General features: G+C 45.0%; 1 protein-coding gene across 4 annotated transcripts in view; it reads left to right on the forward strand.

Moving 5' to 3' along the window:
* The first annotated feature begins 473 nt into the window (after positions 1–473).
* Positions 474–20531, forward strand: part of NR5A2 (nuclear receptor subfamily 5 group A member 2) — a 180495-nt gene continuing 160437 nt past the window's right edge. Inside the window, exons 1-4 of one of the 4 annotated variants that reach the window (XM_043963264.1) lie at positions 474–699; positions 13925–14062; positions 18726–18844; positions 20289–20430. In XM_043963264.1, coding sequence (XP_043819199.1) covers positions 636–699; positions 13925–14062; positions 18726–18844; positions 20289–20430 — 463 coding nt within the window. In that variant the 5' untranslated portion in view covers positions 474–635. Of the gene's footprint in view, positions 700–9184; positions 9211–13924; positions 14063–16977; positions 17105–18725; positions 18845–20288; positions 20431–20531 lie in introns of those variants that run through there. The other 3 variants (XM_043963265.1, XM_043963267.1, XM_043963266.1) reach the window with 3 other exon arrangements.

Consider the following 20531-nt stretch of genomic DNA (forward strand, 5'->3'; position numbering starts at 1 on the left):
GTGAATTTGCAGAAGCCACTACAGTCACATCTGATCTCCCGTAGGCAAAGCAGTGATGGCGACTGGGGAACATGTCAGAAGCCTAAATTTATAGTTACTAGATTTAAGTTGGTAAGGAGTTTTGTCCACCGTGTATGATCCTCTGACCCCACAGTTTTACAACTTTTCACTCTCTGCTGTATAGCACCTCTCCCCTTCTGAGTTAATCATTTCTCTGCCTTTATCTACCAGGAGTCCTTATCTCTTTTGCTGTCACTTTATAACAGGGTCCTCTTATCAACCTGTACAAAGTCACGTGATTGAGCCAAGCCTATCATAAGTTTCTCTTCCTCTGATTAGAGACCATCATGAAACTGGGTACATGGTTTACAGCAGGTCACTAATGTTGGAAAAAAGTACAGAGTCCAGTGAAAGACCTGCTTGTTACTTTCTGAATTCTTGAACATTTTTTTAGTGTGTGTGTGTGTGTTTGTGTGTATGTATGTGGGGGGGGGGGGAGGTTTCTTAACTTTCACTGAAGGTTACTGTAGTCTGCGGTATCTTCCCCAAGGCCAGGAAATTTGACAAGATTCACCTTTGTCTTCCTCAATGGTATATGCTTCAAGTCCAAGAGTGACCTATAATTACACGTAAGAATGTCTTCTAGTTCTGACACTGACGGCATCCAGGAATCGGTAAAGCATGGACTAACACCTATCAGTAAGTACAAGTTACTCCACTTGTCATGATGTATCTACTTTAATGTAATGAAATCTTATCAAGTGATTCACCGTTGCAAATCATTGCTTTTCACTTTGTTGGTTTTTTTTTTTTTTTACAAAGTCGAACTTCCTGGAATTAACAAACATTTAGACGCACATGTGTATCTTAAGAGTTTTAAAGGAAAAAATGAATCCTTTCAATAGATGAGAGTTCTTTCACTATATCCAGAATAAGTGAAGTTTTTCATCTGTCATATGTACTAGCCTAAAGAAGTTGAAAAATATAATTCATAGCATGTCACTTGCACTCATATTATAGTTCTTCAAACATGGTTTTAGTGAATACTATTTGAAAAGAGGCAGGTGTCTAAGACTAGCATTTGGAGTGGTTATCAGACAGTCAAGTGAAACCTAGTTTTTTGTTGTTGGTTTTTTTCAAATAACACTTAGGAACTTTGCAGGATTTCTTCTATGATTCAGTGTTGGTGTCCCTGCATTCTGACACATTGATAAAAGCTTGTAATGTGCTTGTGTTTTAGAAACATGTAGCCCTGTTAAATCTAGGCTTACCTGAATGTGAAAAATGAACAGTCACAGAGATGTTATTTAAGGCAAGTCAGCCCCACAATTAAAGGACTAAGAGGAAGTTGTTTGGAGGCTGGGCTGATTGGCATGTCGTGTCGTCTATTCTTTCCTGGCTTTTAAACATTAATTCTAGTACAAGTGTTCTGTTCTAGCTGCATATGTTGTGCCATCCTGGGCTTTCAGGTTGCTGTTTCTCTCTGGAGTTTCAAGTCCCCTCTCATAAACTTCACAAAGTTTGAGTTCTTTGGTAATAAGATGGGAAATTAAAGAGTCTTCTTGTTATCTCTTCCCCTTACTAACAGGCTGAATCCACTGAATGCTCTGATTTTTTTTAAGAGCCACCAACACCCTAAAACATACCAAATGAGGAAATGGTTACAAAAATGTGCTGTCCTCAGGAAAAAGAGAATCCAGAGGAGGTACTCATAATGCAACAGACTCAATGGATTTTAGGAAGAAAGGAAGGGTGGGAGGGAGGAAGGGAGGAAGGGAGGGAGGGAGGAAGAAGAAAAGGAAGGAAGGGAAGGAAGGAAAAAAGAGGGAGGAAGGGAAAAAACAAATACATGGAGAAAGGAGTGGAAAGAGACACAGAACATTACTCATTTTCACTAGACAAAATCTTCTGTAGTATGTAGTATTCTTCCATCTGGAACCCTCTCTAGCCATTTATTCCACTTAGGGTTGTTGAATCACTGGGCGAACTCTAGAGAGATGTTAGCATGGTGTACAAAGAGAGCTCAAGTGCAGTTAGGCCATGTATCTCTAACTCTGGCTTTGAGACCTGGGACTGAGCACAGCCTCAAGACTGTGCCTGAATTGTGCCTGGACCATACCACTTGGAGTAATAACAATGAATACTTTAATGGTGCTGCAGCTGAGGGCTAGTGGTAGAAAGTGGTGCCCTCAGTGGAGAGAAATGAGCATCCACATTATGAATATATTTGAGCAACAGATCCCAAGAGATCCAAAGACAGCTTCCCCTGCTCTTCCCATGCTCCCAATGTACAGGTACCGATACCAGGTCACTCATCCCTCATTCTTCAGAGCCATGACAGTGAATGGTAGGGATTTGCCTCCCTTAAACTGTAGGTCTGGGGCCAGGAGGGGAGGAGGGCAGGACCAGGAACACTGAGCTGCTCCCCTGTGTCACTTTGCTTTTCTGGACTCTAGGCCTTAGAAGTTGTTTTCTAGCTGGAGGAAGAGGGAAAAAATGGTCACTGTCCTGATCTGGAGAAGTTTGTGGGGTGGGAGGGGCCGGATGGAGAAAGTAGAAGGAGGAAAATTGAGGCTTTTCCTTTCACTCTGAAGCTGATGGAGAACACCACCTCCCCTCACCTCTCCCCTGTATCTCCCTCACTAAGCAAGAGAGACAGACAGAGACATATAGAGACAGAAGTAATGGCAGAGATAAAGATAGAGATGTTTACACAGACTGCTCCAAGTGACTTTCCATGACACTTCAGAAATGAAAGCTTTCTTCCAGCCTAAAAGGCTAAGGATCCCCTGGCCCAGGATCCAGTGCCACTACTTCCTCCTCCATCAAAGGATCTGGAGAGAAGAGAGGCCGGAGTCAGGCCTCTCAAGCCTCTGGGGCTTATCCTGACTGAGTTAAAACGTCAGTACTCACTCAGTGCCCCAGCTAGTGCCCATTCTCCCTGACACTCTGACACCTTAAACCTGCCCTAGTGCTTCCTGGCACCAGACCTAGATGGGAGATAGAATTCCACAGCTGGTTCCCCAGAACCAGGGGCCTCTTTTGGGGTCCCATTTCTTCTCAGAACACTCACAACACCACCACCACCCCACTTTACTCCCATTGCAGTCATACTGGTCAAAGACCTCTAGGGGCATCTAGTTTGCAGGCAAATCAGCAAGCATTTATTAAGTACCTACTATATGCCCGGCACTGTACTACACCAAGGTGAAGTTTTATATAAGGTTTCTAGGCTGGTCTGAGCTGACAACCTTTAGAGGAAGAGGGAGGTAGTCAGAGGGCACATGACATAGAGCATTCTCTTTGCAGAGGGGAAAGAGGATTAAGGCTCTTTTGTTACCTGCCTAGGGCTGTCTGATTCCAGAGACATCATTTATGCCACTTTCAGAAATTGGACAAGGTGCCCTAGCTGCTTAGAGCAGAAACAGAATCCCAAGGGGAGTTGGGAGCAAAGGTGATGAGACCTGGACCATTGCCAAAGGCTTTGTGCTCCAAACTTATACCATAGACATCAGAAGCACTCAGATATAGATTTAAATGTGTAGAGATCTAACCGCATGTGCAAAGGGAGATCTAACCACATTCATGCAAAGGGATAAAATGGAGGCTTCATAATGGTGAAAGAAAGTAGAAACAGAACTGGAAAGTGTATGTACAAAGTACACTCATCCCACCTGGTTGAAGAACATGGCTTGAGAGACAGGAAACTATGGTCCTAGTCCCAGCTCTGCCAAGTAGACCAAGTGGCTCCCCGTCTTTGAACCTCAGTTTCCCCTTTGTAAAAGAAGTATTCTGGAGTGGATGACCTCTAAAGTGCCTTCCAGTTCTAATATTCCATGATTTTGTGGGGGGCACTATCAGCCTGAAGTTTATTTATCCAGAGATCTAAGAGTCTTTTCTATGATTCAGCAAGCATTCTTTAGACAATTGATGTATATATAGGTGTCTCTCTATTCAAGAGGGAATGTATAGAGTCAACCATGTAGTCCTGTAAAGCTCAGTATGTGCTCTACATTCTGTTACTTATATATGACATTAAATAGTTTGTAAATAATGCATTACACAAAACCCAGGGCACTCTTTGACATGCAGTTATTTATACTCAATTACTACAGATGAATGCATAATGTAAAGAATGTGCTGCACCTTACTTTTAATGTTCGCTTTCCCCCCAAACATACTCCCATACACAGCTCAAAAGCATATTAGTGGAATCCAATGCCAAGAAAAAGTTTATCATATTCTGTCTGTGAATATCTTGGTCTTTGAAAGAACAGGTCAGTCAGTGCAAAGTCAGATATCCAAGCGTGTCACCCTAACCCAGGCCTAGCGTCTTTTCTACAACAGCTAAGAAAACCAGTTACCCAAAAAAGGCGTTGGTTCCCTTGTGAGACAGCTGCAGCATGCACCTCAGCAGAGATGAACTTAACAGTGTCTCTCTGTCTCTCTGTCTCTCTGTTTCTCTCTGTCTCTCTCTGTCTCTCCCTGTCTCTCTGTCTCTCTGTCTCTTTGTCTCTGTCTCTCTCTGTCTCTCTCTGTCTCTCTCTCTCTTTCTCTCTCTCTCTTTCTCTCTCTCTCTCCCTCCCTCTCTATCCCTTCTTCCTTTGCCTCTGCCGCTTCTCCAGATACCTTTTGGGAGAACAGCAACTTACCGACTATAAAGGATTGCTCATAAAAAGCTTACTTATAAAAACCACTGTGGGATGGGGGTGGGGTGGGGGTGGGGTGGTGAATCGGCAGAGTACCGTGATCCTCAGAGCCATGGGAGAGGAAGAAACAAGAAGGTTGCACCATGACCAGTGCCTTTCTCTTTTGTTTGGTCTCTCCTCTCAGAGTAGCTAGGAATAACTTTGATTTTCCTGGAACATGAACAGAGCTGCTAGAAGAGACGAGGCATAAAGAATCTCTCTCTCTCTCTCTCTCTCACACACACACACACACACACACACACACACACACACACAGTCGCTAGTTTCTTTAACTTGGAGCGGTATCGCCCTTCCCTCCTTCCACAACCCTCTGAGTCTGACTCAGGACACCTATCTGACTGTTATTTGACCACCCCCACACCTTTATTGGTTGAGCTTTGCTTGGAAACTCTGCTCCACTCTTCTGAGAATCCCCAGAGTTAGGGACATTTGATCTTGAGGTTGAAAAGAGAAAAGGCTGAAAAGCAGGAATAAAGCATGTCCACCATTAACTTGAGAGACTGGGGGACGGGAATGAATGCAAAATTGCTTTATTGAACACTTGCTCTAAAAACATGCTGCATTGAGAACCTTTCTTTCCCACCCCCCAACCAATCTTTCACTTTGGGGAAGCAAGGGAAGAGAGACACAAACTGACAGACTGACAAAAAGGGCTGACTGAGTCACTGTGACAGAGAGAAACAGAGACAAAGACAGAGAAACAGTGAAAGAGACAAAGGCAGACAGAGACAGAAAGACAGAGAGACAGACACAGAGACAGTCAGAAACAGAGAGGCAGACACAGACACACACAAACTCAGAGACACAGAGACACAAAGAAAGAGAGGCTTTCAACTACAAATGACAAAATTCAGATGGCAGTTTTAGTAATGAAAATGTAGTTGAGATTCTGAGAAGAATCTTATAGAATGTGTATGACAACCCAAGTAAGGACTTGTGTCCCATTGTCAGGTGGCTTTTGGGATGATCACCGAATTGATAATTCTCTCCCCACCCCACCCCCATCCTCCCTATCTAATAGTTTTGAACTTCTCTTTAACATAAGTAATCCGTGTTTCCTGAGAGCTGTTGCTAGTATTTAAGGTTTTAGGATTTTGTTTGCTTTTTCCAAGCATGCCCCTTTTTAGGAGAAGAGAGGGAAGGCCAGTGAGATAGGGAATAACACAGCCTGTATGTGTAAGTACAGGAATTTGGGGCTTCAGAAATTATATAAAGGTTCTGTTTTGGTTCTCCTACTATATAGTCAACTGGATAACTGACGCCCTTCCCAAGGATCATGAGGCAGAGAGTCAGAGTGAAGGAAGAAAGGGGAAAATAGTGAGGGGGAGGAGGCTAGGTTCTAATTACCAGGCAGCGCAAAGAACTGTCCATTCTTACTAAGGGAGATCTGTTTAGAGAGGTACTGCTTGCCTCTTAGTGCTAGGTTTCTCTAGAAATATTCCCAAGGCTGGTGGGATAGAAGGATGAACGTTAAGATGCTGCAAGCTGTGTGGTCTCCAATGACGACCAGGAGAAGGAGTGAGACTGACAGACAGACAAGGTGCTGAAAAGGAACTGGGACGAAAGGCGAGGCATCTAATTGTTACAAAAGCTTCTGTGGAGCGCAGATGGCAGCAGAATCACTCAAAATGAGCTTCTGAGTTTAAGAAAAGGGAGCTGGAAGGGGATTAGAAAGGGAGGGGAGGAAAGGGGAAGATGAAGGAGGTCATCATAAGGACGTCAGTTGCTGGGCAGAATGTGGGGTAGGGGGAAGCTGTGTAAAGGAATAATCTTAGAACAAGTATAAATGCATATATATGTGTTCATATATATGTATATGTATATGTATGCATATATGCATGTGTGTGCATGTCCATGCTCGGTTTGCCTACAGCTTGGAAAAGTGCTGATCCCATGCCCAGGCTAAGGTTTTCTAATTCATTTATTTGGATCCTGCTTTGCTAACTCAGGATCTGTGTATGAGCTATCTTCCTTCTGAAGACTCAATGTGTACTACCTCACTTCCCTTCTAGAATTTGACTCAAATAACCTTGCTGTGAATGGGTACTCTGCCGAAAAGATCAGCAGACAGGGAACCATAAAGGAACCTTGTGCAAGCCATGTGAAGGAAGCAATCATTGAAAAAGTCAGTGAATTCTTTTAGACATTGTACCAGTTGGTCACCTACCTTCTCATTATTAAAATGGGACAGAACCCAGAACATAATGCCCAAAGCAAACAAAAGCAAAACAAGATAGTTAACAGTTTTCTTTCAATAAATTGGGAATTTAAGGAGGCTCATGGAATATGTAGCTTGGATCCCTCTTTAAGTCTTACATAGTAATGACTTCAGCTAGAGGCAACTTCAGCAGCTAATCTGAGCAACATCTAGCATCTAAAAAAAAGTAGGTTGCAGTTCTCTACCATGCCAGGTCCAATAGTCCCTTAAAATTTTCTTCCATTAAAAAAAACCAAAAAACAAAAATGAGCTTGGTTGGCCCTATATCAGCACCAAGTGCAGGCAATCCCTGGTCATAAGTCTTGATGGAAATGGAAACCTTCAGGGTGTATCTTCAATCTGTGCAGCCCTGTATTGAATGCCTACAGTGTGCTGGGTGCCATGGGTGGAATACAGAAGCTTGAGCTGCCAGCCCCTGTATGAGTTCCCAATATAGGTGATTCTACAAATTTAACATGGGGTTACTGTCCTTAGTGGTCAATGTATTGACCATTTATTTTATCACAACTAAATGTTTTCTAGCATTAAACTCTTTAGAAGTGTGTGAGTGAATGTGTATGCACACTATATCTATATCTGTATCTAGCTATATATCCCAGCAACTTCATAGCCTCTCTGATTGCACAATCTCAGGGTGAGATAACATTCACTTATGGTTGAGTAGAATGTAACTAAGTGTTCTGTGGTTGGCTGTAGATGGATTGGAAGGCACATATGCCTAGTCAGTCCTGCTTTTGATTGAAGATGGATGACTCACACACCCATTTACAATTACAGTAAAGAGATTGTGCTACTTCTAGGAGCCCATTTCTTCCCACCAGCCCCAGAGAATTTTGCAAGATTTAGTAAGGGAGACATAGATCTCAAAGTCCCCTGCAAAATGTACTCATGGAGAAAGTGGGTATACTGTCCTAGAACTTGGATTGTAGATCTACAGCAGCAAAAGAAAAGGGGAAATTCAGTAATTCTCTAGGAAAGTAGCTGTGTGTCAGGCAATTAGGATGATTGACACCAAGATAACCCAACAAAGGCAGGACTGTTTTGGCATGGGTGTGGGTGTGGTCGTGGGTGTGGTTTAAGTTTTGTTTTTGTTTTGTTTGTTTCTGCCTAAAGTACTTCAACTCTATATTTTGTGTTTCCATTACTGTCAGATTTTTAAGTTGTTAACTGTACGTTACAGATTTAGCAGAAAAGACGCTTGTTCCAAAAGCTTGTTGAGATAACAAGGTGTGCCTTTGACACTGGGCTTTTAAAGAAATGACTATTTACAAAGCAAGGTGCAACATTTTTGTGTGTTCTATTCAGAAAAGGAAGAGAAATGTCCCCAAGTTGAGGGGAGAGGCTTTCTTTCAGAAGCCCCTGGAATTGCACATGCTGTTTAGCAAAAATGTACAGTAGTACTGAAATGTATCGCCCACAAACACTCACATGAATTGGAAAAACAGTGGGATAGGGAGGGTGGTTAGGGGACAGTTCAAGGGAAATATTGGTGACAATCATCCTAATAACCCGTTTATATGGCACACTTAAGATCTGCCATGAGCTTTCTTCATGAGAACCTTGAGCTGTTGTGTATTGATATCTCCATTTTCCAGTAGAAGTCAGAAGTTCTTTGGGGTTCTTTATTGTATGGACGGTTTCAGATACGTACCATGGTGGGACGCAGAACTAAGGGGTAGCTGGGGCGGGGACGGGGTTGGGGGGAGGAGGGAGGAAACTAGAAACAATCGCTAAGCTTTCTGTTCTCCCGGCCTCGGACTTGTGCGGTCTCGTTGTGTGCTAATGTTTATATAGTCTCTGCTGCTCCTAGCGCTGTGAAAGTTGAGCAGACACCAGATACATGGTTAGCGAGAAAGAATGAACTCTCCCTGCTTTTTCTAATAGTTCTAATTGGCCACAACTGGCGAGTATCCTGGAGGAGGGGAGAGTAGATGCTCTGGGATGAACCCATGGGAAATAACTTTGCTGGGACAAAAGTAGAGACTTTCTAGTTAAGCAAGAACCAGCGTTAGCTTTCCCCGGGGAACCTGAGGCCAGGGTTCCTCTACCTTCTTTCTCCACAGAGCTCAAGCCAAGCTGAAAGCCCGGGGAAACTTACAGAGCCTGTAAAGCGCACTAGAAGCCGGGAAACTAGAACCACTCTTGAAAATCTTGACATTTCACTGCTCCGTCCAGCCAGCACAAGGGTAAAAGTTCTCTGGGTTGCGCGACCCTTCACTTGTCATGTCAAGTACTGGCTGTTCTCAATGCCCTCTCTGGAGTGCGGAGCTGAGAAAGTGAAAGGTTGGAGAGATAATTGGGGAAGGAAAGCTGGCGGGGGGGGGGGGGGTCCAGTGGGGGAGGGGAGCCTAGAGAAGAAACGGGGAAGTGGGTGACCGGGAATGAGACTATGCAAGTGTATACTGGGGCGGGGAGGTGGGTGAGGGGGTTAGTGAGAGCGCAAAATACATCTCCTTGGCTTCCTTGCCTTTGGTGTTAATAGAAGCACACACATCCATTGGAGCCCCGTGGATGGATAAAATATTCTAGGACCGTGCTCTTAGGGCTAATCAAGGCTACGGGAGCCTCCCCAAGCCATCATCTTTTATAATTGGAACCGTCAATCAAGACCTTCAAGACAAAGTCAGAACCAAGACGGGTGAACTCAAGAGAGAAGTCTTGATTGTAAGGAGGCAGGATGGGCGGAAGGGAGTGGGGGGAGTACTTTGCAAGAAGTTGGCAGAGAGGCCTAGAAGAAATGGGAGTGAGCTGGTAATTAAATTGGAGCTTCCTCCAAGGGTTGCTTAAGGTGCCTGCTTCTCGGGCAGGGCGTTGAGGAGCTCCAAGTTAAATTATCCCCAGAAACCAGAGCCCAGTCACCCCCAGGGTGGGGGAGGAGTTTTGCCAACTCCTTCTCTAATGGGAAGCTGCCTGTTGTCTGTTCGCACCCTACTCCTAGGGAGGGGGGGGTGGGGCTTATGTTTTTGTGAAATGGTCCGTCTGACTTGGACTGGTCCATTAATTCCCACCTCTCAATCTCTGTATGGATTTAGTGTTTCCGCTCCGCACCCCCCCCCGCCCCCATCATCCACATCAATGGGGCTAAATATTTGCAGAATTTCTCGCGGTATCTCTCCGAAAAGGCTAAAAGCAATCTGAAATTAGATTGGGGGCGGGGGAGGGGGGGGAGGCTGTGGTTGGGGAGGGAATCTCCAAAGACAGGTGGAAAGTGAAGGCAGGTGTGGTGAAACTTGCTTCCTAAGGACTTGACCTGGAAGGAGGGGTGGGGTGGGGAGAGGGACTACATTTACACTGCGACCCAATTTGTGTCCTGTTCCGCATGATATTTAAAGGTAAACCCGGTGGCTGCAACAAAGTGGATGGAGTTAAGGAGTTGGAGGGTCTCACGGTGAGGTGGTGCTGGCCCCCTCAATAAGAACCGGTTTAAGAGGGGGGGGGGAACAAAAACCAAAACTAGTCTCAGCTTTTCCCCGGCCTTCGTGGCTTCTTGTGAAGAGAGTCACAGTTGATCTGCTTCTAAACCTAAGCGTGACCAAGCTTCCGGAAGAAGCCCCAAGAATATGATTTAAGGTGAACGGAGAGGCTGACCTGAAAGAATAGGCGAGGCGACCAAGCCATCAGCCAGAGATCTGTTGAACTCAAAGGGTTGGTTCCCTTGGCCTCGGTTTCCGTGACTTTAGGTACTTCTAAGGCTCTTCCCCCGGAAAAAGCGCCCCGCAACTTGGGCCTCCATGGAGCTAAGGATAGTAAAGCAAGTCAGCTTCACCAGGAGCCCCTCGGCGAGACGAAAAGCTAGAGGCAGGGCATCTATTGGCCCTCCTCTCCCTGAGATTACTGTGAGTTCTCGTGTCCTACCTCCCACAGCCCTTGGAAAGTGTGGCTCCCGACACGGTTTGGTGAGGAGGGAGAAAAAGGGGTTCGTTTACCCCTGAGAAGGGTTCATTATTGTAAGATGATGGATCCGTGTCTGTTTATTACCATAATAATTACCACTCATTCTCACCACCTACTATGCTCTGCCTCAGGAAGGTCCCAGGTGTCCAGGGAGTGGGGCTGTGATGGAAGTAAAGGTTGACGAGTGCCTGAGCTGCAGTGGCCGGTGATCAACCCCCAAACAGTTTTGTTGTGGTTTTTGTTTTTGTTTTTGTTTTCCCAAACTCAGAAGTTGGAGCTGTCTCAACGCGAGCTCGCTGGCTGGTTGGCAATCAAAAAGCCCGCAGATGGATCAGGCTATTACTAGTGAGGGCACAACCCAGTAATCCCTGTAGCCCTAAGAGATCACCCGGCTCCGCTCTGCGCCCCGCCCCCAGCTCCACTAGTCCCCAAATGCCCCTAAACCCTGAACCCTCCTCTAATCCTCTGAGAACTTGGATCTCTAGGACACCCTACTCTAGTCGATATAAGTGGCTCAGGGCATGATATTCCCTCCATCAGAGAAGCTGGTGGTGACAGTTTGGAAAAGGGGCACTTAACTGATTTAGGGAGGCTCTCTGAATTGCAATAAAGGGTATTTTATGGGCTTTAAAAAATATTAATTAACCTTCAGAGTTTGGGAGGAGACCATAATCCAACCATAGCAAAGCAGGTCAAAGGCTTTGGTGACTAAGCATTACTCAAATTAAATTATGAAGATGTTACTTTTTGTTGTTGTTTGGGGGCTGCAATTTAATCATCTGCATCATTTAGATAAGGGACTTCAGTGGTAATCTAACCTAATTCCATTTTACAGATGTGGAAACTGAGGCGCAGAGAGGTTAAACTACTTGCCCATTTATGGAGCAAAACCCGGATTTGAACCTCATGTCCTTCAAATCCAGATTGTGCACTACATCAAATTGTAAATACAGTTTTAAAACTTTGAAGCCCTTAAAAGTCACTACCCTTTGAAATAATAATGTAATAATAATAACAACAACAATAATCAGAAATCTGTGTATTTGATTTTTTTAAATTTGAAACCTGACAACTCCACTAAAAACCACACTATATAATAATCATGTGGCTTCAGAGACTTTGAAAAGAAAAATGAAAGTTGTCAGATGGAGAAGGGGAGTGAGTAAGCAGTTGGACCTACTTCATTTAATATAAAGATGCAGATTATCCAAGGCACTGATTCCAATATTTTTTTTTCTTTTAATGTTACCCTAACTAGTGGACAGTGAGGTCTTGAATGCATAATCCCAGTGCTATTCAAATAGACGGAGTTTCGGATCTTTTGAGATTCAAATCCTTGCCAGTGTATTGAGATGGGCTGTAATAATTATGGGATCACAGTCACAGATCCTGAATATGAGGCATTTGGAATGCACGCAGAATGTTGGAAAGAATGTTTTCATCTTGTTGGGATGAGGTCTGAGAACTTTGAAGAGATCGCCACTCACTGAATGCCGAGGCGGTGGTTGATGCTACTGCGTAGCAGATGGTTCTTTAAAACTTCTTTAAAACGCTGGACCTCATGCAGATCCGTCCCCCAAAGAGACAGAAGCACCAGAATAAAAACTGAAAGCCCAGATTGATCTCTGTGTCTTTTATGGAAGAAAAAGAAGTTGACAAAATCTGCGGGCTGAAGGCTGGAGGGTCATGTCAAAGAGGAAGAAAAAAGGGGAGTAACTCCCAAGGAAACTCAGATATAATAAAAGGAAAGGTGCGAAAACACGGTTTATTGCCGCCACCACCACTCTGGAAAATGTTGGTTTTCACCTTATTAGCCTGTCATGTGTCGTCCTCAGAGGTGACCTTTGGGGTCTTGCAGAGTAGGAGAGCCGTTCTTGCTATGGGATTGTAGAGGCCAAGAGGGGAGCAGGTTACGAAGCAAATGAGACCTTTCAACAGTGACACCCACCCCTACCCCACCTTGAAATGAATTCAATACCCTGGTACTCTTTACTTCTTTTAAGTGGGTACCTCTCCACTTCGTCCTCCCCACCTCCAAGCCAGTGCCTTTTCCTTATTTCCCAAGACCAAATACAGATCACTTTCTTTGATTCCAGTACGTTCCTTAGACAGAGGTTGCCTCTTAAGTAGCAAGAGGATCTCGGAATGATTTAGCAGCTACCCTGAGGGTGGAGGCATAAGAGGTTGGGGCATCAGAGAAAATTACTGTGTGCAGCTCTTCCTCATTGGTTAAAGTGGTGGTGTCAGAACCCCGGAGTCCCCAACCGCCAGCCCCACTCCAATTCCCACCTTTTCACCCCTTTCTCGAACGATTTCCCTCTATCCCCAGAACTTACCTCCCTCCTTCCCCATCTCCCTCTTTCCCTCCCTGCACCAGCACCGCAGGGCTGAAAAGTGCTGCTCTCTGCTAGGGGGATAAACAAGACAAGAAAACCAAATCCGAACTTCAGAACTCAACACTTCTGAGAAAGAGAGAAAGAGAAAGAGGCGGAGAAGGGGGATAGGAGGGAGAAGAGAGAAAGAGGGAGGAGAGAGAGAGAGAGAGAGAGAGAGAGAGAGAGAGAGAGAGAGAGAGAGAGAGAGAGAGAGAGAGAGACCCCTGCTGATCCTGAGCATGAGGGAAGGTGGGAGGGAGGGAGAAAAGGGAAAGGAGTCAAGGGAAGACCCTGTCCAGGAGCAGCAGTAGTAAGCGGCTGCAACAGCCAGCAGCCGCAGGCGTAGCAGCCGCGGAAAAAGCTCCGGGACTGGGAGCTCCGCTTGGATCAAGCCTCCGGGCAGCTATAGTAAATTGCTATTGCCGACCTAGGCAAAGCCAGGCTGCTGCGTCCGGGCTCTGTACTCTCCGCCTAGCCCTTTAACCTGCGTTCCCCTTATTCTCGACTCCAGGGCAGCGCGGGAGCAGAGGAATAGAGCAGAGCGTGTATAAAAGGGAGGGCAGGGGCTGACAGCGCAGGGCAGGAGGGGTCCCAGAGGCCGGAGGCGGGGAGCAGCCGAGGCCGGAGGAGAAGGAAAGGACAGGGGAGGGGAAGGGGTTGGGTGATCCCTCTCCGATCGCCCCCTTTCTCCTGTCCCCTCGAGTTGAATCTGTGCTGCCCGTGTCCAGGTGCTGGGCTTCCGGACGGACACGGACCCCCCATCTCCGCCCGCAGCCGTCTTGTCATGCTACCCAAAGTGGAGACGGAAGCCCTAGGACTCGCCCGATCGCATGGGGAACAGGGGCAGATGCCGGAAAACATGCAAGGTAAGGCGGCACCGGTCGGCGTCTTCCCTCTCTCCCTTCTTCCCTCGTTCCCGGGCTCTGACTCCCCTGTGAGGCTCGGACTGGTTGGCTGCCTTCTCGCTCGCCGGGCATTGTGGCTGACCGACTGGAACACAGGCTGCGAGCTGGTCTGGCTATGGGGCCATCTCTCTCCCCAGGTACCTTCATAAAAGTTTATGACTTCTGAACAATTCAGGGTGGAGGTTTCCCGAGCTAGGGCTAATTACTGCTTCTAATTAACTGGAGATGTTGCGATCCTCTGGCCGGGAGACTTGGGGCTGGTCAGAACTTTAAACAGTACCGTTAACAATGGTGATAATAGTAATGACCCAAAATGAGTGAAGATTTCCTTAGAAATGTGAGCACGTTCTTAGCCTGTAGGAATTGGTTAGAACTTTACTTTGCCTTCCAGAGTTTCCTGACTTCAGGTGTAAGGAAATGCTAGGAAAGGGGAGGTTTATGCCTAAGGAAATTGGCCGGGGCAGGGGGGGAAGAGCACTGCCAATGAAGGGTTTGCCTTAGAAGCTACCAGGCTAAAAGTTCTGGGAGCTGGACGGTGTTTGGCCAACTTCAAAGCCATCTGAAGGGCTAAAGGGACCAGAAGCGCACCCCCTCCCGGACACAACCCAATGCAAAGGGAAGGGGTGGGGGTGGGAAGGCCGGCGGATTAGCCTGATGCACTTAGTTCAATCAGAGTATTGGGAATATGTAAGTCCCATTTGTTTCTCTGGCTCTTGATTGCTAACAAGAAAACAAATAAATTCCACTGGCTATATTTTCACCGCACTCCTAAATAGTAACTCCAGATCTGGCTTGCATTAAAGCAGCTAAGAAGTTTATCGCAGTTGCCCTGGGGTGGGGGAGCGAAGGCTGGCTGGAGTGGGAGGGAACAATGCGAGGAAAAGTCACCGGTGCTCTTCCATCTTCACCGCCTCCACAGCTCAGGATGTGGTGTTTGCCTGGCCTGTGATCTCGGAATACTTCCTGCCATCCCCCTTTTGCGTACTTTAAAGGGACCGGGACTGAAAGTGCAGAGTTAGGGCCAAGGAATAGAAGGACTTCGTCCCCTCTGGGCTCATAGGTCCTACACTCCTGCCGAAGGCCCATCCCGAGTATGAAGTTAGCTTGGAAGGGGTGGCTGAAGGAATGGGAGAGTGGGAGGCCAAAGTGAGTAGCCCTTCAGCCCCTGAAGGCAATTATTTGAGGGGTTTTCTCAGTTCATTTCTGAATCTCAACAGAGGACAAGGTGACTGACTCTTTTAGACCTAAGATCTTCCCTCAAGACCAGCTCCTGAGCATCAGAATAGGTTGTGCCAGAGGCCCAGTTGGCCACAAGTGGAGAAAGTCCCATAAATGATGAGCTGTGGATCAAGAGGGTAAAACATTGAAGAAAGATACCCGTTTAAATTCTCCTCCTTGGAAGGACTTAGTTGAGTGGGCTTGTATCCTTGTGACAGACTCCAAAGTTTGAGTAGGAAAAGTTACTCATCCGTATTTCAGACTATGTTTCCTAGACGTTTTGCATTTTTAGAGGAAGAGGTGCTAGCTACAGTGTTTTTGGTTTTTTAAAGAAGAAAGAAAGAGAGAGAGAAAGAAAAACAACTTTTTAAAAAGTTATTCGACAGGACAGCTTTTTCAATAGAAATTTCCTAAAGGTAGGATGATTCCCTACCCTGTTAATGAGCCGAGAAAAAGTTGGTCTCCCACTTCTCAAAGAACTCACTCGGTTGTGAGTTCAAACCCTATCTTGGGGTGGGGATCGCCTCCTCTCGGTGTTATTTATTCTATCAAGCCCCTATTCTTGGTGGGAGAGAAAATAAGTCGGGGAATAGAAAATTTCGTTCCCAGATACCTTCGATGCTCCGAGTCACAACCGAACCAAGGTGGCAGGCAGGTGTCTGTTCAATGACTAAAAGAGAAATCCAAAGGGACTAAACTGCTTACTCCATTGGATAAGATCTGCCAGGGAAACGGGCTCGGTTAGCTCGGCTCCAAATCTACTCAGCCAGTGAGCCTTAGTCCGGCAACTTCCCTGCCCGCCACCCAGTGTCTTAGTTTCCAGCCTTAGTCCCTCACTTCTCACGCAATGTCCCTCTTTTCTCTAGAGCTGCATGAGGACTCTAGAGTTGGAGAGGAAGCGTGATTTTGGATGGGTTCTGTTCGCTCTAGTTTTTAAACGAGTCTGTCCAGGGTAAGGTGACCCTGTCCATCTAGGTCACTGGGAAGTTCTGAAAAGTGGGTCCTCCTCTCCCCCTCCCTCCTTCGCCCACACCCCTCCCTGCTCTGGCTTTGGCTTTTTTCCGAAGCTTGACAAGTACGCCCCCCCCCCCATCTTCTTCATGCCCTGTCCTCGAAAGTGGGAGCATCTGATTGGGAAGCAGTTCGGCATTCTCTGATCCTCCTCCGATCTGTAGAGCGAGAAATTAGAGGACGGGATACTTTAAAGTGAAGTCCACTTCGTTTTGTTTGTTGTGTGGGTTTTTTTTTTTCTGTTCTAAAAGTCCCATGAAAACAAAATCAAGAAACATTGAGAGCGATTTGTGAATAAACAAACAAGTCTCCAACCTCTAGCCTTGCGACATACATCTCCTAGCCCGAGGGCTGGACGCTAGAAGTGGGGGAGCCTGAATAACAGCCCCCCGCCCCGGACGCTCCATAGGCTCTCCATAAGACGTGAAGAACCTTTATTTCTTTTTCTGCTTTTCTCTGAGTCTCACAAGCTCGTCGCCAATCCCGCAGAACATTTCTCCTCTTGGCAAGGTGTAAATTTCATTCAGAAGCTATACTGGAACTGGAGTTCTTCCCCAAGTAACCCCGCATCTCCGGGGGTCCGTCGAGGACATTTTTGAAGCGATCCTCGACTTTTGCTGCTGCTGTTGCTGCTGTGTGCTTCAACTTTTAAGACATCAAGTTCTGCTCGAGACTTGGGACTTTTACCAGCTGGCCTAGATCCGAGGGCCCCCCAAAATCCACAGGCAAAGAGAACTTTGCTTGTCATTGCTGAGATGACGGCAAATGGGACAGGTAGTTAGTGGAGTGTGTTGCGCCTGGGGGGGGGTCATTGGAAGGGAGGAAGGCGTTGGGTAGAAAACATTTTTCCCCTTTAGCGGGTAAACAAATCAAAGGAAACTTCTGTTGTTGCCCCGGCGTCCGTTTTCCCCCATCCCGCCCCCGCCAGACTGCAAAATGCCATTGATTAACCTAAAACAAACTTCGCTCAGGCTCTGTTTTCGAAGCAGGTCGGCAGGGGCCAAGCTGGGCAGGGGCGGAATGTGGGACTGAGGAAAGGGATGAGCTAGGAGAGAGCTAGCCTTTACTTCGGAAGTGAAAGGGGAGGGTCCCCAGGAGTGGGTACCGGCAGAACAGGGCTGGGCAATCGCCTTGAACCACTTTTCCCAGCTCCTCTTCCCGCTCGGAGATTTCTCCAAGTCCCTTAAGGCAGCATTTCCCCCCCTTGGAAGACTGCAGCCGCCTCTTGCGAATGAGTATAATTATACAGGGTGGTTGGATCAGGTATATATTTTTTCAGTGTCTTCTAACTGCTGACCTTCCTGTTTACATTTTATACATCTTTTTAAGCTACAGCTAGGGATTCGCCGTCCTTTCTCTATAGGAAGTGGGTTACTTGATCCAGAGATGGTTGACCGGTGCGTCTTTGGGAACTGACTAGTGTTTAACTTGACCATGGAAATCCAAAGGTGTTTATATTTTGCAATGATTATCGGAAACATGTGAAATTCATTACGGGGCTTTAATACTTCACCCCGAAACCAAACCCTGGTGTGTACCTTCCTCCTCCTTCTGTTTTATTTCTTCGGGTCCCCTTCCCTCTCCTCCTTCCTCTCTCCTCCACTTTTTCCCCCCTTTTCACAGGAGATTTTCCACTGTGGGGAGATGAAAGTGAACATACGGAACAGGAGCCCTGTCGATACGGAAACTTAGATGTTTCGATTAATCTAGCAGATCTGAGCCCAGGGAGTGTAAGGCTTTTGTTAAAGAGGGGCTGCTACTCAGAATCAAATGTCCAGGTCTTCTAGGTTGCAGTAAAGTATTTTAAACCGGCAACGCTGTGAGGAGACGGGCCAGGAGAGGAGTGAAGTTGTTTGGTAGATTAATTGGTGCAGTCCCGTGTTATTATCATAACAGACGTCTAAGGGAAGCCAGTCTGTTGTAAGGGTTGTGTTGAGAGAAGGAAGGGGAAATACCACCAGCAGCAGCACCCTTCAAGAAGTAGTATTTTGGAGTTGGTCCTTGTCAGAGTGCTTTGAAAGACATTTAAAGGGTTAATTTGAAGTTCCGATTTCTTCTCAAATTTGTTGTTCTCTATAGAGTAATTCAATTTCTGTGCCTTTAACACTTTTAAAGATAACTTTAAATTAAAACAAAGTCTACAATCCCTGGTTCTACCAAGCTGCTTGCTGTTTTACTTTCAATGTTTTTCCCCCCTCTTTTAACTCAATCCAACAGGAGTTATGTAAAAGTTTCTTCATTTGTATAGGGTCCCTAAAGGGTCTGCCACCCAACAATCCTTGAAATGTTTCTGACCACAAAATCCAAATTCCTGGCTCTGATGAATTAAAGGGGTGTATAGAGGGATCTGTCTCTGTGTGCATATGTACATGTCTGTGTTTTTTGCCTCTTGCAGTGTCTCAATTTAAAATGGTGAATTACTCTTACGATGAAGATCTGGAAGAACTTTGTCCAGTTTGTGGAGATAAAGTGTCTGGGTACCACTATGGGCTTCTCACCTGTGAAAGCTGCAAGGTTTGGTACACATTGCTAACTAGAAATTTTTAAAAGTTCAGGACAAAAAAAAATGTCATTAAATGGCTTTGGGTGTTTTTCTAGGCTAATTTCCTCTTAATTAAGGGAGATCACTTCTTGGAAAGAGTTTTAGTAAAATATCATAAAGAAAAGAAAACCATGCTGCTGCAAATTGCCTTTACCATTTTCAATACTTTGAAATATTTTATTGCTCAAAGTAATGTGACTAGAGAAAGACCTCCATTTCCAGCAGTCCTAACTATTGATTCCAAGTGATGAATAAAAACATGAATATATTTCCCAAATACATTTTATTTTGCTTCATGATCAGTTTTCAGGGCTAAGATGTTTTAGTCATCAACATAAAAATGTCCATTTACATTTCCATGAGTTCATTCTTATTTATTCATTAAAGGGAACACAGTATTTATTTGGAAAGTTATGGCAAAAAAGCAAGACGCAATAAATGAGACCCAATAACACTATGTTCAGTTTCATAATATGTCACCTATAACTTATTTCAATTAAGGAAATGGCATTTTACAAAGTGGAGACCTTTAAACCTTCTAAATGAAATGATAGCTCTTTTTCATTAGTGCATTTTTAATGTGGAAAAATCTATATAACTAAATCTCTATCATGTAAACTTCCTCATTGCCCACATCACAGCAAGATGTATGACTAACAGGATGAACCTAGAAAGCAACATTCTTGTTGACTTGTTAAGAAACTACAAATGTAATTTATTTATAATTGCTCTGAACTGAAAAGTAAAGAAAAATAAGCAAAACACTACCAGTATCCAAACTTCTGTTTTCTTATGGAAAATGTTTGCTTTTTAAAAACGATTTTCTCCTTTAAAAAAAAAAAGAGGAATTCCCATGTTTGATTATATTTCACTGGAGTTATAACTTTCCTCTATTACTCTTTAACTCTCCTAACTGCTAACTTTCTAATGTTGGAGTTTATGAAAGATCTGAGGTTCCACTGTTCTATTTTCATTGCATTTTGTGACCATTTATTACTTAATTTGTATCAGATTATTTTAAAATAACACAATCCCCAAAGAATACCTAGATATGAAATACAAATATTAAAAGCAGACCAAAGGACATATTTTAAGTACACACACACATACACAGAAAACAGTGGTCAATATAGGGTATTTTATCCTCAGACTATTAGGAAAAGAATGGTCTCGAGCCAAGTCTCTCCAAGACTTGACGTAAATCTACAGCAATATATCCCGTTGCCAGAAAATCCGAGTACTTTTTGGCACTTTTTTGGAGGGTCTATCCTGCTTAAATGTAAAATAAACCACAGAACCACATCGGGGCTCAAATGGGGTAATGAAAAGGGGTTTGATGTTTTATTTTAAGGAAATCACCAACAGGGAAGCCTGGTGTTTAAGTTATATGTCTTACTGTTTTCTCTCTTTTAACAGGGTTTTTTTAAGCGAACAGTCCAAAATAACAAAAGGTACACATGCATAGAAAATCAGAACTGCCAAATTGACAAAACACAGAGAAAACGGTGCCCTTACTGTCGATTTCAAAAATGTCTAAGTGTTGGAATGAAGTTAGAAGGTAAGACTGTTGTGAAGATTATACTGCCTCAACTCCTGCACAATTTTAGCTGTGAGAACTGTCTTCTTCACCATGTTTCCTCAACCTGTGGCCCTTAGTCC

Source organism: Dromiciops gliroides, chromosome 4, assembly GCF_019393635.1.
Source record: "Dromiciops gliroides isolate mDroGli1 chromosome 4, mDroGli1.pri, whole genome shotgun sequence".
Taxonomy (NCBI): domain Eukaryota; kingdom Metazoa; phylum Chordata; class Mammalia; order Microbiotheria; family Microbiotheriidae; genus Dromiciops; species Dromiciops gliroides.